Genomic DNA, 24,704 nt, shown 5'->3' on the forward strand with positions numbered 1-24,704 from the left:
CAAGTGTCCATCCACAGATGAATGGATAAAGTTGTTTTAATGAACAAAGGACTATTACTCGGCCACGAAAAAGGCTGAGATCTTGCCATTTGCAACAACATGGATGGAGCATATAATGCTAAGTGAAGTAAGTCGGACTGAGAAAGACAAATGCCATATGATTTCACTCATATGTGGAATTTAAGAAACAAAACAAATGAGCAAACAAAGGGGAAAAAGAGACCAGAAAAACAAGACAAATATAGAGAACTGGTGGTTAGCAGGGGTAGGAGGTGGCTGAAATAGGTAATGGGGACTAAGACTACACTTACCATGATGAGCACTGAATAATGTACACAACTATTGTACATCTGAAATTATTATATAACAGTTATAAACTAATATAACAACATAACCTGAAACTATATAACTAATACAAGTATAGATTAATTACACTTCAATAAGGAAAGAAAAAAAGAACCACAGTTATGCAAAAATACATATTCTCTACTGAAATAACTATCACCACTTTCCAGCATTATGAAAGCTCTTATAAAATAGCAGGGCAAAAAAGTCACAGTGTTTTTCTCCTCCTTCTCCCTCTGGCATCACATTCACCAGTCTGGAAGGGGCAATCTCCCTCCCCGTCCTCTCAGACATCATGCTGCCCCCTCTCCCCTGCTTTTTCCTAACAGAGGCTCCCCTCCAACATATCAGTCACTCTGGGCAAAATGTATACCCTTCCTCATCCCGTTCTGTCTTATAAGATCGGACTGATGAAAACAAAGGAGATGTAGCAGAGACTAGGACAGGCCCCCATGCACCAGGCCTCCAGAGGAAAGATACTGTCAACAGGCCAGTGACAGCACCAAAAACCTGCCTTCAGCATGCCCACGCATGGCTGTCCTCACCCACCAGCCCCCCGCAGGGCGTCAGGCATGGCCATGCAGGCCCTGGATCAGCAGGGCCCAACACTGCCTCTTTCAACCACCCCAAGGGGCAGATACTTTCCTTCAGAGAGAGCAACTCACTCTGGCAGGGGAGGGGTCCTTCATGGGGACAGGGGGCTGCGGTGAGTCCCCTGGAAATGAACCAGAATAATCACAGTGATTCCTTCAGTTTTCTACATCCAGGAGGAAGGAAACACTAACACTGATGTAGAGGAGAGAAGCAGGAGCCTGGGATAAAAGAATTATTTCAGCCAAGACTTCAAGCCATCCTAGCTGAGTCTAGAGAGCGAGTTTTTACTAACAAATCAAAATGCCGTATTGTCACAACTGATACGTTATTGAACACTACATCTGAAACTAATGATGTATTCTATGTTGGCTAACTGAATTCAAATAAAGAAAAAAGACTGTATTGTCCTGGTCAACACAAAAGAATGCTCTTATGGTAGAGACGAACAACTGTCTACGAAAATTCCTGCCCACCTCTTCATAGCATGGAGCTGCCCCTGGGAAGTGCCTGTCCAGGAAGACACTAACTTTTCCAGCTTCCTTCCCAGCCCAACAGGGCCACATGACAGGCTCTCCCCAATGGTTTGACATGTGAGTGATGAGGGTCACCTTTAGACGCATCCCCATTGCCTTTCCCCTTCCATTGAAATATAATGGACTCCACAGGCCTGGGGAACTGTAGAGCCCCTTCTACAAGGAAGCAACCAGAGTCTCTGGACCTCCTATGATGCGGAGCGGCCCATTGCCTGGAGTGCCCACTCTAGAAGAATCATGTCCTTTGGCTGTGCTTTCGGGTTCTGTGGTCAGCCAAGCTTGGGGAACCCCTTCTCTTCTACCTGGGGCTTGGGCAGAAATAAATCAATGGGAGAAAATGCTCGCCACTGCCCAGAGAGTAGCTGGTCCCACACCGATGGACGGGGACTAGGGAGCAGACACTCCGAACGTTCTGCTATAGCAGCTCCAGCCGGTGCTTTATCCTTCTTTCTAGGGTGAGGCCCTGACACCCCATCCTACTGCTCTGGCTTCCCCAGGACACACCTGAGCCAAGTCCACAAGGAGTCCTGACTCCTTGTCAGCTAGAAGCTGCACAGCCTCCTTCACAGTAAAATGCCCAGCGCTGCAAGAATGTCCATCCTGGGACCAGGACTGGGGGTGGGCATGAAGAGTGGCTGGGTGATCACGGACGCCATTCCTCTCATCTTTTCACTACACACCCAAGGAGTTGTGGCTTTTCCTTGTTCGGCAGCCAGCATCAGAGGCCTTCCTTGGCCTATACCATGAGGGCAGGTGAGGAGGAATGGGACAGGCTGGCCCCATGTCCCCAAAGGGAACCCAAAAGCACAGCCAAAGGACATCGGGCGCCACAGCTGGCGTGTCCACCACTATTTCCCTCTGCACAAAGGAGTCAGCTTCTTGACACACTAGTCGTGATTTACTTTAAAATACTCCAGCGGGGGGCTTGGATCAAACAAGACAGGCCAATGCTGATATTTGCAGAAGACAGATGGAGGGTCTATGGGGATTCATTATACTAGCGTCTCTCTTGACTTCTGTGTGTGTTTGAAACTTTCTACATAAAAAAAACATTATTTTTTTTTTTTTTGCAAGGAAATTTCTCGACAAGTCGTAGGAGAAGAGTCTCACTGAATTAATGCCACTCTCTTCCCGATGCCTCCTCAGGATGCTGTGGTTACTCTCATGAGGAGGAGGTGTTTACAACAGGCAGATTTGTGGGATTTTTCTACTCCCATTAATATTTAGTACATGTCATTATCTCCAAACCTAATCACTTAAAGAAGAGATTTTAAATAATTGATGCCTACAAAAGAGAAGAAAAGCCACACCATGTTTTTTTTTCATTATCCATCAAAACCCGGAAAACCTCTTTGTCTGGCCCTGACATGGACACATAAATATATTAATGCACAAACTGAGAAAAACATGCCTACAAATCAATAGACATGAATCTGCTCAGGCTACTTTCCTGATGGGAAAACTATCCTTTCCTTTCCACCTCCCACGTGGCTTGCTCCTCCCCGGCACAGGGCCACGGCAATGGGAGAAGGGGTTCCAGCAGCAGCCCTGTGCTCTTCTATTCAAATAAACATCCTCCTCTGAAACTCCGACTTTCAATCCCCAAAACACACACGCAGCTAACCTTTCTTGCACTCTGATGCAGTCGGTGCTGCTTGTGTGCTCGTGTTTACACGCCTAGCGCCTATACTTACTAAAATGTCTTTGTCCCCAGCACGTCCACAGAGGACAGCACCCAAACAGAACAAAGGAAGAAGACGCTACATGAGCATCTCTGACGGGCACCTGACGGGCACTCTCCGAAGTGGAGAAGGTAGGATACGCAGTGGTTGTTACCTATGAGCCCCTCTGCACTGGGAGGTTCCACTCCTATAAAGGTCTGTGTCCCGCTTTCTGCAAAGAAGCCAGAATTCTCTCTGCTGGCACCTTTAAAGCACTCACACCCCCGCAGGGAGGACCCTGCTCCCAGGCGGCCGTGGGGACGGGTGCAGACTTACCACAAGGGAGAGAGGCCTCTTCCAGGAGACCACACCGATGAGTCCCGAAAGCAGCACCTGCAAGGACAAACGGTGCGGGAAGGTAAGACTCTTCGGAAACCTTTAATGGACAATCAACATGGTCCTGCCGTCTCACCTTGAAAAGGGACTACTTCTAGAATCTGGCCCACATGCATGCGCTGGGGGATGGGGGGGACACACAATGAGGCTCGTTGTCCGCCCAGACGCTCACAGCCTGCAGCACTATGGGCAGCACGCAGGCCTCTGAGACCACCAGGAGCTCCTGAGAGGTCACTTATGCTCTGCATGCATGGGCCCAGAACAGATGCACCTGCTGAAAGAGCCTCCACCGGGCACTCCCTCCACTCTGGTCCCGTGAGTTATTTGGCTGTGTGACTTAAAATTATCACAGGGAGGACTGCAAACACTACTTTGGGGAAAAGCGGAGCTCCCCCCCTTGCAGGTGACCTGGCCACCTGCCTTCTGCGCATGGGTGCTGGGCATGGCCAACCTGGCAGGTCCCCCTCTCTCCTTTCCCACACTTGGTCCCCCAACCAGCTTCCCATGTCACCAGGAGGCGGTGCCACCAGATGAGGCCCCCCAGCTTCCCACACACTGACACAGCTGCCGGCTCCTTTCCCAGGCCGGCCCCTGGCCTCCGCGGCCCCAGGTCCCACTGAGCGTGACCCCTCCAGGTCCTCTTCTAGCAGCCACACCCCCTCCCCCGGCTCTTCCCTGTTGCCCTAACCCCATGAGCACCCTTGTGTCTTCTGTCTCAGGAGAACCACCCCTCAGCTCCTGGCCCACAATCCCTGAGGCCACGGATCCAGACATTCCCAGTCTCCTTGGGTCCAGGCAGGGCCGACAGGTCAGGGAGACACAGCTGCTCCCTCCCCACTACAATCTGGCTTCAGCCCTCAGCACTCGCGCGCGCACACACACTTCCCAAGGTCACCGGAGGGGTCGCTGAGTGCCACACACAAGTGCAGTGATCAGCTTGAAGACCTGAGGTTAACCACATCCGCCTGTGGGAGGCCCCCTCTCCACTCGGCTCTGCGTCACTCCCCAGACGTCCTCCCACCTCTCCCTTCCCTTCCCGCGCCCCAGGACCTCTCCTCAGACCTTTGGCTCCTCCACCCAGTGGCTCCACTGGAGATCCATCTATCATCCGGGGCCCTCTAACACACGCTGATTCACGCGGTCCACTGGGCACCGCTCCCGGGGTCACTCTCCACCTCAACCTGTCCCAAAATGCACCTGCGGTCTCTACCTCCCCAACCCAGTCTCTCTCTCATCACCTCTGCTTCCTACAATGGCACCCCTCCTCCCGGTCACTCAAATCCAGATCCGAGATGGTTCCGTCTCTCTCACCCCCGGCATCCAACCAGACACAGAGAGGAGGAGGCTGCAGCTGCCCTTCCACCAGGGCAATATTCTGGGAGGCCCCACTATAATAAGTAAGATCTTTTCATACGAGGTCTGCTGTAAAGATAAATCACCCCAACTTTCTGCTGTGCGCACGGGCCAGGCTGTCAGGTCCTGGGCTGGAGGGCTTTGGTTCACTTCCCCCGGGATTCCAAAAGGACTTGCCCAGGCCTGGGAAGAGAGTATCCTACTGAACAGACTACTAAGCCCCCCCTGGCAACAGACTCCAGTTAACCCTCAAACACCTGTGCAGACTTAGACCCAATAGTCTCTATCAACCCCTACATCATGTTAGTCTCAGGTGGATTTCCAAACACACGTGGACCAGAGGTTCATATAAAAAACTTCTGAACCTCATTCTCTCTCTCACACACACACACACACACACACACACACACACACACACACACACACACACACACACACACTAAACAAACAAAATGAACCATAGAGAGCTCAACAGGGCTCTGCTCCCAAGCATGTCACATATATATTCTTTCTTCATCTTGCAAACGCAGTCAATATCAACAAATAGTATTTACGAACACTTTCCCATCTCCCAAATCTCTCTTCCTGATGCCACCCAGCTGCAACCTGTATGGAAATCCTTGACTACTGCTCTCCTGTGTCTCTCTGAGCCCCAGTCCCTCGTTCTTCGTCCACAGTGTCTATAACCTCTCTCTTCCCTTCTGTACCCAACCCACGGTCCCTCTTGTCATCTCTCCTCCCACAGTGGCACCCCTCCTCCTGATCACTCAAATCCAAATCCTGGAGATGGCCCCAGCCCAGCTGGCTCTGACCCTGCCATCTCCTTAGGATATGACTTCCAAAGAGTGTCCTCTGTTTTCCCTTGACTCCTACACCAGTCTGACCCAGATGAAGCCTGGACAGAGGATGGGAAGGTACACCTCCTAGAATACATCCATTTATACTCTGCCTTCTACTTCCCACTTCTACCATAAAAAATTTTACCTATTCTTCAAGACATGGCCCAATGCCTCCTCATTCAGGAAGGGCCTGTGAATTCATGAGTACATGGGGCCCCACTAAATCCCTAAACTACCACCAGACCTCTCGAGGCATGTTTAATGAGCTCAGAAAGAACTCCTTGATCTTTTCTTCTAAGCTGAAGTTTATAAAACTATCAAATGTCTACAGTGACCAAGTTGCTTGTAACAGAAATATTATTGGAAACCCACAAACATCCAGAGAGCAGGCATTTAAAAACACAAACGAAGTTAGGTAATATCACTTAACTTAGACTACAGTAAAAATTCTTGACTTTCCTTGCCTCCATCCTACAGTTATTATTCCATGAATCCCCTCAAAGAATTTTACCTCCAACAAATATGGACAGTTTGCTTTACTGAAGAAAATGTTACATTTCTAAATACCATTAATAACTGTAATTGTGGATGGATCCAATTCCCCAACACAAAGGAAAAAAAAACCCATCAAACTCAGTGTGGCATGCAAATCCTAAAATAATCCCTGATGACCCATGGCCTTGTCTAAAGTCCTTCCCTTGATTATCAATATGATGGGTTATCACTCCTGTGATCCTACTCAGTGACACTTACAAAGATGTTGCCCAGGAACACTTTGCAGCCTTGTAAGACCCTGGCCAGTTGACTCAGCTAGGCCATGTCAACTCCTGACCTCAGAAAACTCTGAATGGTGTTGTGTTAAGCTATAAAGTCTGTGGTACTTGTGTCCACCCCCAAATCCTAATCTCCAGTGTGATGGTATTTGGAGGTAAGACCTTTAGGAGGTAATTAGGGTTAGATTAGGTTGTAAGGGTAGGGTCCTCATGATGAGATGGTGGCCTGACAGGATGAGAAAGATCTCTCTCCCTCTCTCTCTCTCCCCACATGTGCACACCATGGAAAGGCCACATGAGGACACAGTGAGGTTTTGACAGCCTGAAAGACAGGAAAGGGGTCCTCACCAGAAACCAACCCTGATCTCAAACTTCCGGCCTCCAGAACTATGAGAAAATAAATTCCTATCGGTCAAACCACTGAGTCTATGGTATTTCATTATGGCCACCCGAGCTTATTAGTACACTAATACTAATAATTAAGAGTGGAATATTGTATGCTTGTCTTCAAATGTCAACTCTCTCCCCATGTCTCCCCAGAAGGAGACTTCCCTGCCCCTCGATCTAGAAAACCAGAACACCAGAAAACCAGAAGAGGCCTCCTCTGGTCCACTTGGCACCAGAGAAGAAAGGAGCATAGACTTGCTCAGAAATGACCGGGTCTTAGTTTGAACTATTTTTTTTTTTCTTTTTTTTTGCTCAATTCCAGCTACCGGTGAAAATTATGTTGCATGTTCTGCCACCTCAGTAATTCTGTAGGTTTATTTTGTACCACTTTGGTGAGGGACAGGGTCATGGAGCTAGTTAGCCGTGAAATTACTGCATCTTATGAAATCTTTGTCCCATTTAATTTGCCAATATCATTATTCAAAGTGCACAGTTTACACAAGAATATGAAGAAATTGAAGAGGGTCAGAGAAGAGTAACATGTAATTAAGTAGCTATGAAAGAAAAGCCAGAAAAGAATGTGAAAGTCATGATATTGCTCAGAGAGGCTTAACTTTTCGAGCACCTGCAAGTTGTTAAAAGAACACCAACCCACTTTTTTTTCTCCACTTCCCGTCCAGCCTAAATAGAGGCAAGTGATAATATTAAAAATGAAGACAGAATTTCCTGCTGTTGAGGGCGATGAATGGGGATAATAGACTGCCAGGAAGTAATGGCATCTTTAGAGCCAAAGGCCTTCCTGTTTGATTGGTACTGGTGCCTGAACACAGGGGCCTGGAAGAAACTAGCTCTTTAAATCCTGTCCTCTAAGATCGAAAAGTCCTTTCATTGCCCCAATTCAAGAATTTTCTTCAGAGCTTCACTTCTGGTTCAAAGGCTAATGGTAATGCAACATTTTAGATGGGGAAGCCAGTCCTTCTAGAACACAAACTTGAAAGCCAATTCAATTATTTCACGAAACATATGGCAGATGTGCCTAATAGCTACCGTGGCATCAATTTACCACTAAGAAGCCAGGCCTCACAACTGTCTGCAGAAAGGAACTGTTGTTGCAAAAATGGAGCAAATAATATTCTGAGCAGCCCGGCATGAAGTAAGTCTGCAGAGCCCATCTCTCCAAGCTTTTCAGACTTTAAACCTGTGCTATGCAAAATTCTTCCTTCTGCTTCATGGAGTAGCTGAACCTCCGACTTTATCCAACTTACATTTTCTTTTCTTTCTGGGTGGTTTTCTGTGTCTGGGTCTCCCTGGGGCCACATGGCAGGGCTGACTCCATTATGCAAACCCTCAGCCTTCTGTCTCCACCTCAGCTCCCTTCTGGGAAACATACATGCCTTCCCATCCACGCCCCCTCCATGGCTTCTGCCTCCTTCTCTCAGAACAACCCCTAACCCACCATTCTCTCTCCCAACCATTCACTCCCATCGGCAGTCCTGACTTTCTCCACTTCCTGCTGGAGGCTACAACAATACATCAAACTCAAAATGTCCACAAGGAAAGCAAGCCACCCTCCTTCTCAACCTACTTCCTCCACGATAGAAAAGAATTCTGTAGCTTTCATTCTCTCATTGTATAGGAGCAAAACTAGACATTGATGGGAAACATAGCCCCATGAAAGAAAAAAGAAGAAAACAGTAAAATGTTTTAAGATATTCCAAATAACCCACGAGTCAAAAGAAAATCCGAGTAAAATACAACACAGTCTGTTCTGCAGTGAATGTTTTTTTGATGCAAATTACTATATGCTTGGTACCAAACTCATTCGTCCTGGCTCTGCCCTGTGCGATGCAGCCTTCCACCAGGGCTGTTTACTCTGAAGTTTACTCAAAATCAGCAAATGGACTTTGTTATTTAATGAGTTAATAAAGCAGCATATGTATTATTATAACACATTTTTAACATATTTTGATTTTAAATGATTTCAAACCAATTGGTTTCCTCTGTAACCCTATCTATTTCATTCTACGAATTCAAAAGCTTTATTCTGAGATGGACTCCCCAGGCTTCCCTAGACGGCTATGAACCGTTGACGCAGACGTTCCTTTAGTGCAGATATTTTAGTGGTTAACTCCAATTTTTTTGTTTATCTGGAAATGTCTTGCTTCACCTTCATGCTTGAAAAGTAGTTTTGCTGGGTACACGGTTCTAAGTTGATGGTTTCTCCTCTCAACAGGCTTAAAATACTATGCCACCATCATCTGGCTCCTGCTGTTGCCATCAGGAAGTTGGCTGTCCTTTTAACTGCTGTTCCTTGAGGCAGGAAGCTGTCCTTATTTCTTCACTTTTTTAAAGACCTTTTTTTTTATTTCAGAGAGAGAGCAAGCAAGAGAGAGAGAATGAGCACGGGGAGAGGGAGAAGCAGGCTCCCCACTAAGGGAGCCCAACACGGGGCTCGATCCCAGGACCCTGGGATCATGACCTGAACCAAAGACAGATGCTTAACGGACTGAGCCACCCAGGTGTCCCTGTCCTCACTCTTTAAAGACTTTTAAGACAGTCTCCTTGCCTTTAGTGTTCTGAGGTTTTTGCATGATAGGTCTTAAGTGTGGATTTCTCTTTATTTATCCTTTTTGGCATGTACTGTGCTTCTGACATGATGAATTTATATTTTTCATTAGTTCTGGAAATTGTATACCCGATATCTTTTCAAATATTGCCTGACATTCTCTCCGTCAGGGACTCCAGCAGCCACATGCTGACCCTTCATATTCTATCCTCCGAATCTCTTAGTTCTGCTTTTACATATTCCATACCCATGTTATTCAGTATTTCATTCTTGAAAAACTTCCTTAGGTTTACCTTCCAGGTGACTAATTTTCCCTGAACTACATTTAACCAGCTGTTGAACACTTGCATTTGTTTACAGAATTTAAATGGTTATATTTTATGTATTTACAAGTTCTGTTTTTATCTTTTCCCAAATATGACAATTTGTTTTAGATAGTTTCTTGTTGCACGTTCATCTGTACAACCACTTAAAATATTTCATATGCAGATGTTCTCGAGTCCAAGATGTGTAGTGAAAGTTAGGTATCTGAGTCTGTCGCTTGTTGTTTCTGTTGACTCTTGCTTATTGCAGTGCACCTTCTGTTTTCTTTTTTTCTTTTTTTAAGATTTTATTTATTTATTTGACAGAGAAAGAGATAGGAAGAGCAGGAACACAAGCAGGGGGAGTGGGAGAGGGAGAAGAAGGCCTCCCGCGCGGCAGGGAGCCTGATGTGGGGCTCAATCCCAGGACCCTGGGATCATGACCTGAGCTGAAGGCAGAAACTTAACGACTGAGCCACCCAGGCACCCCTTGCAGTGCACTTTCTTTGATGTTTGTAGGCTTGGAAGTCTTCTGTTGTGAACACATTGCTTGCTCTTAATCGGTGAGGTTCTACGGAACCAGAATGGAGAAATTTTACCCAAGACAGGTATACTTCTGCAAATAACCAGGAAGCACCCAAGATCTAGAAATGCTGTGATCTCCAAGGGGCTCAGGTCATGGCTCAACATAGAAATCTCAGTCTGAGCCATCCCCACCCCACCTCACTGCACAGTGGACATTCATGCCCAGGGCACCTACCTGCTCCAGCCACGTACTGCTCTGACCCTGCTCCCTGCCTCTCAGACTCCAGCCACCTGCCACTCTGGCCTTGGATCATTGTGTGGTGTTTGTTTGGGGGTGGGGTGGTGGACCCCAGAGACCTGCAATGCCTCTAGGTGCATGTCCTTTGTTTAGGATCAGGGTGCCAGCAGATTCAATATCTGGTGAGGGCTCACTTCCTGGTTCACAGACGGTCACCTTCTTATATGCCCTCACATGGTGGAAGGGGCAAGAGAGCTCTCTGGAGTCTCTCTTATAAGGGCAATAATCCCATTCATGAGGGTTCCACTCTTGTGACCTAATCACCTGGCTCCTAATCACTGATTCCCCCTCCAAATACCATCACACTGGGGATAAGGATTTGACATGTGAATTTTAGGGAGACATAAACATTCAGTCTATACCAACCAGGATATCATAGATGATTTTCTAGGAAAATATAAGTTACTACAATTAAGTCCCTCTAAAATCAAAGAACTAAATGTACCTATAAACACCAAGAAATTGGGAAAGTGGTCAAACAGCCACAGGCAAATTCTTCAAAAGCTTCAAAGTATAGAGATTTCCAACACAATTTAATTTTTTTCTGAGCACAGAGGGAAAAAAACAAGGAAAGTTTCCAAATTCTTTTTACAAAGGTCAGCATAACAGTTACAATCCTGTAAAATATCACAAGAAAACAGACCAATTTTACTTATAAACAGAGGTATACAATTTTTAAATAAAATGTTAGAAAACAGACTTCAGCAGTACATTTAGAAGAATAAAGAGCAAGGCAGGAGGTTCATGTAAGGAATGAAAAAATGGCTCAGTAAGAAGAAACACAGTAATAAAATTAATCATATTAATAGGACAAAAATGAAAAATATCATTCGGAAGATATATAAAAGACATTTGATAAAATTCAATCACTATTCTTTATGAAAAAAAAAATCTTAGTTTAATAGGACAAAATAAAGATGCCCCAAATTGCCACCTATATTTAAAATTAATCTGAAAATACCAGTGTGGTGTGCAGAATTATGCAATGATCCCCAGTAACTCCACCCCTCGGTGTACACCTCCTATAAAATCCCCTCTTCTTGAGTGCAGGTGGGATTGTGAATATGATGAATTTCAGTCCTGTGGTGAGGTTACACTATATGACATAGGTAAAAGGATTTTGCAGTACACTCAGGTCCCAAATAAGTTTGGTTTTGAGTACATCAAAAGGAAGATGCTCCCGGGTAGGCCTGACCTCATCAGGCAAACCCTTTGGGTCTGGGCCCTTTGTAAAGTCAAAGATTTGAAGCACCAGAGAGATTCTGCTGCTGCCTGAAGAAGTAAGCTGCTGTGTCCTAAGAGGGACTCTAACAGCTGGATCCTCTCCAGCTGACACCTGGCAAAAAAATAGGGACCTCAATCATACAACTGTAAAAATGAACGCTGCCAATAACCTGCAGGACTATGGAAATAGATCTTTCCCTCCTCAAGCGTCTAGATGAAAATGCATTTGGCCTCACTTTGACTTCAGCCTTCAGACCTTGAGCAGAAATCCCAAGTGTTCCAGACTCCGGACCCATGGAAACTGTGACATCATACTTCTGTGCTGTTTTAAGCCACTGTGCTTGTGGTAATTTGTTATAGAGCAACAGAAAACTAATACAGCTGGCTAATAAAACAAGAAGAATGAAAAGTTATAAATTTGGAAAGAGGGGGCAAAATGATTACTACTTGAAAATGATACACTTATCTAACTAGATCACTGAAGGAAACTGACCAACAAGAATAAGAAACCAATTACAAGGATTAGGTAAATCAAATGGTTAGAAAATTAGTATATTTAAAAATTATGATACTAGTTATATTTAGTGAGCACTGACTGTATGACATATACCCACTAAGGTTTTATACTTTAACTCTTTGAATCTTGACAACTGTAAAAGGCTCGTGTGATTTTTGCACCCCACTGCACAAATGAGAAAATTAAAGCACTCACCCACATTACAGTATTAGGATATAAGCTCATAAACTATGAAAAAAAACAGCTCTCCTACTATATGCATGCAAGCAAAGACTGGTTAGAAAAAGAGTGAAATTAAATATTCCATTTATAAAAATTCCATTTATAACAAAAAGGCAGAATGACTTAGAACATACAGACCAATGTAAAATGAGCAAGAACAATATCAAGAAAATCTTAAACATCTACTGAGAACATAAAAGTCCTCATATTAGAGGCTTAAAAGAAGGACCAAAGAATGCATGAAATTCCACGAAATTCTCATTAAAATACTATTAAGGGAAAAACAAAATCAATTCAATAAAAAGCATTGAGACAACAGGTTAGCCACTTGGAAAGAAGGAAAACTTATTTTCTACCTTACTCTTTAGGCCAAAATAAATTCCAGAGTAATCAAGGAGTCAATCATAAATTAAAACCTGATAGTCCTAGAGGAACATGGGAGCATTTTTTAAAACAATCTGGAAAGGAATTCAATGTTTGGAGGCAGGACACAAAATCAAGAGTCTAATAGAAAAGATTAATACATTTTAAATGTTTATGTTTAAAAAACAACACCTGTGGTTCAGTTATACTATAGGACAGAGGTGAAAGGGGTAAACTGGATCTTTGCTCCCAACCCCAGGGCCTCCCCATATTAGAAGTCCAAGTCCATGCTTCTGACGAGTAACATGGAAGCCACCCAAGAGAGTGTGTAGAGTACCCATCCTCACCCGATGTTTGGCCTGGCCATGGGACTTGCTTGGCCACACTGAATGGAGGTGGCCTCCGTCCCCAAGACATCCAAGGCATCTCATGATGCCACCCAACATTGCATGTTGCCTGTCATCCTCTCTGCACCTGCTCCTGGACGCAAGAGGCACACAGCCCAGACAGCCACAGCCCCTTCAGCCTGGGCCCCAGAATGCACAGACGGCACAGCTCCAAACCCAACCAGGCCTTCAGCTCAAGGTGGGGCCAGCTCAGCTGACCTGCAAAGCAGGGCAGAAAACAGACTGGGCTGCTGCCAACCACTGAGTTTCAGGGTGCTTCTTTATGCAGCCTTATCACGGCAAGAGCCAACAAACATATTTGTGGTTTAAAAAGAACACATAAAATGGAAGACCAATTCCAAAGGGGAAAAATACTTATAATATACACAACAGACAAAATGTGGATTGTCTTAATTTACATAGAGTTCACATCAATTAATAAGAAAAGGGAACCACTCAATAGAAAAAATGGCCAAGGATGTTCACATATTTAATGGATGGTAAACATATAAAGGGATGCTTCAACCTCCTTCAGTTTTTTAAAAGCAAACCAAAACAACACAACAAATATTTTGTATCAGGCTGCCAACTTTCTGGTGAAGTTTGATAAAACCCAGTAGTGGCAAGGACAGAGGAGAAAGAAGTTCCTCTTTAACACGATTGGTGTTGGCATACAATGATGTACCCCTCCTTGGGAGCAATTTCATAAACCTCTCAAAAATACTAAGGGCACATACTTATACTGAATGATTTCACTACCAGGAACATAGCCTATGGAAACAGTATCAGAGGCATGCCAAGTCACTGATACAAGGATATTTACCGCGAACACCTGTAACAAGTGGCTAACAATAAAGGGCTAGTTAAATAAACTTTGATATTTACATTAACATGAATAGATGCATTATGAAAGTTGAGGTAGGTCTGTTTATGCCGATGTGGAACAATGTCAAACACAAACAACTGACAAACAAGACACAGCCCAGCGTGCCGAGAATGATCCCTTTTGTGTATGCAGAGATAAATAGATGGATGCTGGTACATACATAAATGTTTTTCCCCAGAAGGACACACAAGAAACTTACCAACAGGAAACTGGATGAGGGAGGAAGGGAAGGGACCCTTGCTATTAAATGTGTAACTTTCTGAAATACCAGCCTTTAATCTGTGCACGTATTATGGCATGAGTATTTTAAACTAAGCATACCACTGGAACTGGTAATTCCACTCCTAAAAATTCCAGGTATTAATCAAAGTGTTCTTTATAATCTTGCAAATGGGAAATGACCTGAGTGTTTAGCAAGAGAGAACTGCTTACATTTACTGGGTCTTTTCCAACTGCTGCCATTAAATCATGTTGTGTTAGAATATTTAGTACTGCATGGAAATGCTCATGCCACATAAAAGAAAAAAAAGAAAAGAAAAGAAAAGAAAAATGGTTTGGAGGGGGGATAATTTCCCTTGTATTAAGTAAATAAATACAAATGCCAACACACAAAATACAGAAAGAAACCTGCACCAAATCCCAAAGACAGCCATGGACCATCTCTGGAGAGTAGGACTTTCGCTTCCTCCTTGTACTTTTTTTTTTTAGATTTTATTTATTTGACACACAGAGAGACAGCGAGAGAGGGAACACAAGCAGGGGGAGTAGCAGAGGGAGAAGCAGGCTCCCCACCAAGCAGGGAGCACAATGTGGGGCTCGATCCCAGGACCCCAGGATCATGACCTGAGCCGAAGGCAGATGCTTAACGACTGAGCCACCTAGGCTCCCGTCTCCTTGTACTTTTCAAGTTCCCATGTTTTATGGGTAATAGACAAAACATCTGATTGAAACACAAGCTAACGACAGCTGGTTCTGCCTTCTAAGGGAGGTGGGTATACCCAAGCAAGGGAGACATAACTCCTTCTGATGCTCCCTTCCACGGGTGGGAGAGGTGGATGGGGCCACGCAAATTCCAAACTTGCACTGAAAGGCCCTTTGCATAACAGATGTCAAGGGTCTCTGCATTCTTACGGCCTGAGGACTGAGAACAGAGGCAGGCAACCAGAATCCCAAGCACTGTGATGAGGGTCCAGAAGGTGGAAAGGGGTCCAAGGTGTCTGTGGGGAGGGCCCAGGCTGCCAGGAAAGGTGCCCGCCAGGTACCATGGGCAGTTCCATGTAGGCTGCTATTCTTTAACGGATAATAATAAGAACTTAAGACATAAATGCAAGTTTCAAAGATGAATTCCAACTAGCACCCCAATGTGTGTAAGAGCCTCCTGCCCCTCTCTTCCCTCACCCAACATGGGGAAGAAACTATGAAATGGGCAGGTATACTGCCCATTTGGGAAAGAATATTATGTAAACCCATGTGCAAATCATTTTGAGTCTCTTCTTTTAGAAGTTTCCTCTTTGCACGACAATAAAAACAATGTATTTGTTGATACAGAACATTAATTCCATTAAAATCACATTATGTGTAATGAAAAGCTATCAGAGTATAATTATGCTAGCAAATTCATAGACCCACATCAACTTTAAAGTCCACTGGAATTACAATAGGAACTGAACTTGCCTGGTAGACAAATTGCCCCTTCATTTCCAAATGATGATGAATAAAGGCTCACCGTACTAATGTTATAAACGACACACTATGCAAACTCCAAAATCTAGGACTGTTCCTTAAAGATGCCTTTGCCTGGGTTTTCCCAGAGCCATCCTGTTCTCGGGGCCAAAGGTTATGCTCCTGAACTCTGAATCTTCTGAGTTAATCTTGCCCCAAGGCACACTCCCTTCTCAGAATTCCTGCCCCTCTGAGCCAGTAAACTGGACCCTCCAGGGTGCCCTGAATTCCTATACATTCACAGTGACCCCTTGGAGTATCCTCTGCAGTTCAGACCGGGGCCAGATGCTCCCCCCCACCTTCCACTAGGTGCTCCTCCATCCTGGCACCAGCCCTGGTCTTCCTCAGCCATCCAGTCCAAACACACAGACTTGGGTGCAGAGCGAGTCTTCAATCTGGAACTTAGTGAGGTGCCCGGAGGAGGCAGAGGGTTGGGAGAACAAGGGAGGCAGGGGGTAGGGGGACTTGATTCCTGCGAGAGGGTACCAGGAACACTTCTGCACTGCTGAGCATCCCATGGGAGTAAGGACCACTCCTGCTGATGGCCTTCCAGTTGCAGTGGCTTGCTCTGGGACACTGGGATTCCACCCTGGCCCGCCCCTCACTCATGGTCTATGACCACTCACAGGTTTAGATCCTACGAGGATCCTCAAAGAGAAGCTGGGGAACCTGGATGACTGTGCCATGCTGGCAGCATGCAAGGAATCTCCCCCAAGTGGCCCTGGATGGATGCAGTGGCCTCCCCCAAGAGCGGGCAGGAGGGGCCGGCACCCCTGTAACTAATGGCTGGACTCTATTCTCCAGTCCTGTTCCCCTTTCCTAATGATGGGTCCCTGCAGCCACCCCTCCCTAAAAGACCCCCTGCCCATCTCCTCATCCCTTCTCCTCCCCTCCACACATGATCTAGAAGAGTTCATAGAAGAGTTCATACCAGCTGCTGCTCCGTCCTTCAGGGAGGGTCTAACCCCTTCTCTCAGCCTCTCCACCTTCCAGGTCCTTGTGTATACCCACAGGCCTCGTGGAAATCTGCTGGACGCCTCATCAGCAGGTCTGACTCAACAGTGCCAACTGTGCCATCATGCCTCCACCCCTGCTGGGATATTCTCTACCCCCATCCGACGCCTGCCATTCACACAGGTGCACCTGTCAGAAATCTGGTTACCCCACTTCCTTCCCTGATACCCCCTCATGCTCAAACCCCATCCAAAGCAGGGACCTCTCACCACCCAGCTCACAGTGGATGTGGCCCCTTGCCCATCCCTCCACCCACACGTAGCCACCTGGCTGTCACCTCACCCCCTGAATAGTCCGATGATGGGTCTTCCTGCCCCCGCTCCTGACTGCCCCTCTAACCAACTCTCCAGGCTGCAGAATCATCATGTTATACTGCAGACATGACCACGTCCCTCTCCCCTTCTGACATTCTTCCTTTCTTCTGCTCTCCAGGTAAGTTCCAAATCTTCAGGCTCAGGGAGTCCCTGCCCATCCAGCCAGCCTCATCCAGGCCCTTCCACCACAGTGAACCACTTGCACTTCCCCCCTTCCCACAGAGTTAATCACCAGAACGTGCAGCCCCCTCAGGAAAGAGCTAGGGGACCATGGCACTAGGACACCAGGGCCCACACTCCTACCCACGTGCCCTTCTTCCTGCCATGCAGCAAGTCCTGGAGACAGAGGGCACACCGTTTTCATGTGCGCAGTCCCCACGCTGAGCCAGGGGCCTGGGTATAAGTGATGTTCCTGAAGGTTCTCGGTGTGTGGATGCTCAGCCTCCCAGGACCACCAGCCTCCTCACCTATACACCTGGCCACTTCTGCAGCCACACTGAGGTAGCAGAGCCCCAAGGGGCAGTGTTCTTACTTTTACCTTTTTTTAATAACAAAAGCAATGCAAGTTCAATATATAAAAATATATAGGGCTTTCAGGAAAGCCCTACGAGCTAAAGGAAGAAAAGGAAACCATCTCTCTCTCACCACTTCTGTAGCTTCTGCTATAGATTGGCCTCTATTGAATTCTATTTAACTAGATTTTTAAAAATTGGATCGTAATGTTGCCAATGATCTTCTCTCATTACCATGTAACGTATCATGATCACGACATCATACCCTGTAAGTATTCATTTGCATCACCTCAATGGCTGAGCGATAGTCCATTGTACAAAAATATCATTACTTATTTAAAGTCATCTCCCATTAGTCTATAAACACTTGAAATCACAAACATAAGTGAAATAGTTTTGAACAAGCTTATATAGATAAGAACACTTAATTTTTTCTGATATAAGTGATTCTTTTACATGATTTGAAAAGTCAAACTGTCCCCTAAAGAGGCTGCCACTTAAAATTGTTTTGCCGGTTTCTTCTAGTATCCACTTTCAAATTTCTCAGCATGATGCTCTGGCTGCCTTCCAGCGAGGAAAGTTGAGGCTTTTAACTTTCCCAGCAATCTACACACTCCCCACATGTAGCCAAATCCACACTCTCACCTATGCCCAATTCCAATAGAGCAGCAGTCCGTTTGTCTGGTAATTTCAGTTTGTAGTGCAAACATCATGATGACACGTAAGTAGTATCCATAACTGGACCACTAGAAGTACTATAATTACAGCGCTTCTTAAAAATCACATGACAATATTTAATTGGGGCTAAAATTGTCTCCATTTTTCACTTCAGTCTTCTGTGCATCTTTCACAAATTCATCCCCAGTCTTCTACAGACCTGACAGTCTCCTCTCACTCTGAGCGTATTAGGTGCTCCTTCCGCTTTGGTCTTCTTGGATGTGTCCCTCTTGCAGTCCTTCCTCACCTGCTCCTCCTCACCCAGCTGTCCCCGTGACCTGGTACACAGCTCCCAGGGACCCCCCTTCATCTCTGTCCTGCGGGGGAGCCACTGTTTCCTTGATCCCATGTCTTTTTTCCCTCTCCTTTGTTTTAACAAGGTAAGTTTTACTCCACTTACACTGCATCAGGATCACTGAAATACTTGGATTTGTTTCTATCTTTTTTATTTTTTTAATTACTTACCTCACTTTTTCTATGCTTTTCACCTCCTCTCTTGCTTTTATTTTTTAATTGAAAAATTTTTATTACATTTTTCTCTCTCTACTAATTGAGAATTTAGAATCTGTTTCTTTTCCTTTTCCTTTTTTTTTTTTTTTTTTTTTTTAGTGATTTCACCCTGAGATTGTACCACTCATATATATATTTAACAAGGCCCAAAATTTAACAACAAATTAATGACCTCCTCCAGTTTCTGGAAGCCATGTTTTCTTCCAGATTATTGAAAATACCAATTTCCCAAAATTCCCACCTGGATGTTCCACTACAGGTCTTGAGTCATCTAGATGCTGTTCCCTTTTCCCTCTTCTGCAGTAATTCGGAGACCACATTTCTCATATTTATTAATAAGATGAAAGGTGAATGAATTTATGAGTCCACTGACCTTGGTCCTGCTTTTTGTTTACTTATCTGGTAGTTATATCCCCTTCTTGGATCTATTATTTCAATATAGGTTTCCATCCATAGCTCTCAGCTAATTCAGTTTCTCAAAGGTGTAGCAGATTATTTTTCAAGTGGTATCTCTCCCATCCCAGTGTCTGTTTCTCTGGATTTTTGATCCAAAACACTACACAAGTATTTACAATTTCCAAAATACACTGTAACCAGGGTTCACCAGTCACAGCCCCTACATACAATACATTGCTCATGAACAATTTCTCCCTTTCCTCCTACCAAACTTTGTTACAGCTTTTAAAGCTTTGCCTACACTGCCTAAAATGGTGGCCCAGGGAAATGTGGAAGGGTAGAGAGATGGAGAGCACCTGGTTAGCTTCAAAGAGTAGAACCCAAGAACTCTTGATGAAGACTTTCACAATGGGCCTCATTAAGCATCAACTCTGAGTGGCTTATTGTCTCCCTTCTTACAGACAAAGAAATCAAGTCTCCAATATGTGAAATAACCTGTTCAAGGAAACATATCTAGTAAATTGTGAAGTCAACAATGAGAAGCTTAACCAATTCCACAAAAAAAGTCAATACTTGCAAACAGCAAAGATATACATATCATAGAAGCAATTCCACTCTTAAGGAAGACTGTTTTAACTCTCTAGTCCCATGTGCAATAATCTAAGTACAAAAAGAAACTTTTGTGTGGGCAAAATATATAAGTAGCATATATTATCTTGCAAATATAATTCATGGCTATTTTCTATATAAATCATCTCAAATCAAGATCTGATTTTCTCTAATAGCTCTAGTCTGAAAAGAATAGTTATGAACAGGAGTGGAAAGACACATGCATTCACTGCTTCTTTAATTGCATTTTCTGCAAAACTCTGCAGCACTATTTTTAATATCTGATTACGCCATCAATAGAGCTATATTCCACAAAAGCAATTACGTTTTGCTCAGCAAAAAATCAGAATGGAATAACATGTGGCATACTAACAACTGTAAGAATAGAAGCAATTTAGAACATTTTAGAATAATGATTGGGATCATTTATTCAGAATTTACAGCAAACACATTTTAAAGACACGCTATCATGAAGTCTACTGAAAAGTTTAAGTTATGCACTACACAAATGAAAAATGCACAGGGAGCTCAGTATTTTATCAAAACATTAATAACAGAGCTCTAAGAACCTAAGCTTTTATCAAACACTTCCTGCTCACCAGCTCTCTCCAGTGTAAAAGCAGCATTTAACTTAATGTGCTTTCATTTTCTTTAAGAGCTTTGTCTAAATGTCTGTCAAGTACTGAAGTGGAATCTTTCAACAGGAAAGGCAAACAGGGGGCAACCGCCTCCCATGACCAAGAGAGACAGTGCTCATCTATCGCAGCACCACTCCTCACCAAGTGCAGATGGGACACGGTATTCTAGGCACCATTACTTGTGTTGCTGTGTCATATCTTACCTACATAAAGGTCCTACTGAACAGGGCAGTTAGAGAGATGCAATTATTTATGCACAAGAGAAGCTTGATTTTATGCTTCTAAACAGCAGTTCATAATTAATTGTTCAGGTCTTCCACTTCTAGGCAGACTGGAGTAGTTACCAGCCTATCAGTGTTCCCATCAAGAACAACTGAAAAAGCTAGATAAAATATGGAAATCAACTCTTTGCAAGCAGCAGAGAGCAATGAAATTTGAAGCAACTGCAATGAGGAGGAAGCCTTCCTCCTGGAGGGGAGCTAAACTTTGCAACTTCCTTTTTCCTAGAGGCACTGGCCAGTTTGTGGCACAAACAGAACCCTGAGAACACTGGCTTGACTTAAGGGAGACTTGGGATCCAAGCACAGGGTTGGCATACCCCTTGGGACATTTTTCAAAATCTTAGGGTAAGACACATAAATCTTAACAAACAGCCACTGAAAAGCAGGGTGAAGATAAAAGATTGTAATTCAGAAACCCCAGAGTGAGGGTCTGTGAAAAATACGAGTCTCATTTGAAAACCCTACAAGGCCAGAGCTAACCAGAACAAGACTGCAGCTCACCTGGGCTGCAAACCAGCTCTGACCCAACAAACAGTACCAGCTGGCATAAGGGCATGGCTACCAGCTAATCCAAATAATGAAGTTAGTTGACCAACTTCAGAATGATTATGTCCAAGAAAACAAAACAAAGGATGAACAAAACACATGAAAAGAAGAACTTCACCAGATATTTAAAAGCTTTAATAATAAAAATAAATAAATAAATAAAAATAAAAATAAAAGCTTTAGTAACTATCAAAGACTAAAAGTGTAGAACTAAAAACAAATACCCAAAATTTATAATTCAATGGATGGGTTTAACAGCAAAAGATAAAAAGAAAAAAGAGAAAGGGAAAAAGAGAAGAGATAAAATCGTAACAGAAAAAAATCAAAAATAATATTGGAGAGGTATAAGACATAATGAAAAGGCCTGACATGTGTAATTCGAGTCCTAGTGAGAAAAAAAGAGAAAAGGATCAAAGACATATAGCCAAGGGTTTTCCAAAACAAATAAAATATCAAACCACAAATTATTCAGTAAGTCCTAGAAAGCCAATCTGGCTAGTTACAAAAGGAGAGAGAAAATCACAGGAAAGGGAAAATCTTAAAAGCTGTAAAGGGATGGAATTGGACACACACACACATTACCTTCAAAGAAGTAACAAAAAAACTGAAAGCCAATATCTCACAGGAATCATGGAAACCACCTGTAACATCCTTAAAGAAAATAACTGGCAACCTAGAATTCTATAACCAAGAAAACATCCTTCAAAAAACAAAAGTGAAATAAAGACTTTTTCAGACAATCAAAGCAGAATTTGTCACCAGCAAAGCTGCACTAAGAAAAACAGGAGGAAAATGACCCAGAGAGAAGCCCAGATAAACAGGAAGGAATGAAGGCTGATGTAAGAGATAGATAAATATTGACTGCAAACAAACTTTGGAAGCTATGAAAAAGATAGACAGGTGGCACTGATTTGGCAGAACTGAGTAAGCTGAATTCCAAAGCAGCAGAAAACAGAACAACCCAGTATACACCTCAGAATTCCCAAAAGGTTCAGGCACAGGCCTCACTAGACATCTCTGGAACCAGAGCTGAATTAATGTAGATTTAAGGGATTCGGGGGTTGATCAAGGAAAAAGGTCAAAAAAGGCAGTAACCCACAATAAGCTTTGTCAGGTGGTGTCCAGTTGCATAAGAGGGCAAGTCCCTTATAACATGATACTGTCCAGGGCAGATAGCCACCATCCAGAAGGGAAGGAGAGCAAGGGCACTCCCAGAGTAGAGGTAGAAGAGCATCAGAGAGGAGCTTATATGTCTAGGTGATGTCACTCAGCAGCACAGTGAGAACTCTCTGGGTCAGAGAGCTTGAGGAGAAACAGCAGCTTGGGGCCGCTACCTCCAAGGCTTGATCTTATCAACAGCCAGTAGATGCTGAGGGAGGTCTTCCAAGGTATGCAAAACAAGGCTCTAAATGCCAAATAAAACAAAAACAAAACAAAACTGCTTATTCATGCTATTCTTTAAAATGATTGGATATGTAAAACTTCAAGTTTGGCACCTGCAAGCTTTTGAGCTAACAGGTCTCAAACTGTTGTGAAGAAATAAACAACGTAAGGGCCAGTACACAAAAGAGGGTGAGATCACTGTTTGCCATTTATATAACAATTGGGAAGGAGGAACTAAAAATAAGGAAAAAGAATTGGGAAGGCCAATTGAAAACAGATCCCTAAATTCCCCTCCCCTTACCCTAGCAGAATTCTGGAGGTGTATTCCCTGAAAACGTTAAAACAAAAGGTCTATGGTGTAGGGCTGGACCAGCACGAATCCACACACTGCAGCAGTGTGAGCCAAGAGAAAGTATGTTGAAGCCATGCAGCATCTTTTTAGACGAAACTGATGTAGGATGTGCTTCAACAACAAAAAAAAAAAGAGAGAGAGAGAGAGAGCGCACGCAAAGCCAGAATGGGGAAGACCTAAGATCCAGAAAATGGGTAAACAGAATTCAAAAAATGACAGCAAAGGGAGATTCCAGGATGACAGCTATACAGCAGGCCTAGAGAGCCATCAACCCAAGATAAGCTAATGAGGTATCCAGGAAGAAAAAGGGAATAGGAAGATTACTTGCTGGAACTGAGTTTGTGTAAAATTGTATTGAGAGCTACAGAAAGGGGAGGTATTGAATGATTAAGCAAATGAAAAAGCAAGGCAAATATCAACTTGAGGAAAACAAAAGGTAAGTTAGGCAACAATCATAATTCACTGCATGGCTCTGGCACGAATAATATTTACATATGCATGGTAATATCAACCCAAATATTGACTTAACTAAACTTACAGCACATCCACTCTGCGAGGTAAGAAAAAGAAGGCAGAAGGGACAGTGAGGTTAAAAAGCTAAATCCTCACTGCCATAATAAGAAATCCAAAATGATGCCTAAAACTGATTATTAATCAAAGAGAGCAAGACCTTCATCCTATTCAGAAATATACAAATGTAGTAAGTGCTTGGAAAAAAAACTAAGAATCAAAAAGTAATTGTCTCTGGACAAGTTAGGGCAGAGAACTATTAGGTATTCCTATTTGCTATTTGACTTTTTAAACTATGTCCTTATTTTACTAGATGACATAAAAATTAATTTTAAAGAGAGGTAAACATGAATATTTTTCTATTTAGCAACATAAAATTGGAAATGCTCAAGCCACCTAAGTAACAGCAGCATCTATAATAATGGTGAAAAAACAGCTGATCGTTTTACATTTCAATTTTTTTAATTCAAAAGAGTTGAAACTTTCCTAAATTATACCAAAGCTCCCAAATTGCCCCATTTTTCATGGTACCATGGGGAAAAGTAAATCTGGCATTTCTGCCCACAAAGCACCAAAAGGATTAAGATCAGTTAATTTCTTCAATTATTATTTCATGAGCAATGGACCCTAAGTACTGGACAGCAGCCAACATCATTCCAGATGCTGAAGATGGCATGGCGAAGCCCTGAAAAAGAAATCAAGAAGACACACCAGCTGAATGGCACTCAACAAGTGACCTCCCATCTAGGATAAGAACCCCACACATCTATTAACTGCTCTCCTGCCTCTTGGTAAGTTGTTTAACAACCCTGTGACAGTTTCAGAGAGACTGTCGGGGCTGAGTAAAAAGTCCCTGAATTACAGTGGGGAAAGAAATGTTTAATTCTTGGATTTGAAAAGAAGGGACAACAGGGTAAACTCTAGGAGTTTGGAGGAGAAGGGTCAGCATTTGTACACTAAAGAAGAGAATAGTAATAGAGAAAGATCCTTGGTGGCTGTTAAGGCCAAAGAACTCTGGATATCTGCAAAT

The 24,704-nt window shown here is 43.8% G+C and overlaps 1 protein-coding gene across 1 annotated transcript in view; it reads right to left on the reverse strand.

Annotated features, from left to right (window-relative positions):
* Window positions 1–24,704, reverse strand: part of FAM189A1 (family with sequence similarity 189 member A1) — a 458,917-nt gene that overhangs the window by 261,126 nt on the left and 173,087 nt on the right. Inside the window, exon 2 of the mRNA XM_027571934.2 lies at window positions 3,470–3,526. Coding sequence (XP_027427735.1) covers window positions 3,470–3,526 — 57 coding nt within the window. The remainder of the gene's footprint in view (window positions 1–3,469; window positions 3,527–24,704) is intronic.

The sequence above is a fragment of the Zalophus californianus genome, chromosome 6 (assembly GCF_009762305.2).
Source record: "Zalophus californianus isolate mZalCal1 chromosome 6, mZalCal1.pri.v2, whole genome shotgun sequence".
NCBI lineage: Eukaryota > Metazoa > Chordata > Mammalia > Carnivora > Otariidae > Zalophus > Zalophus californianus.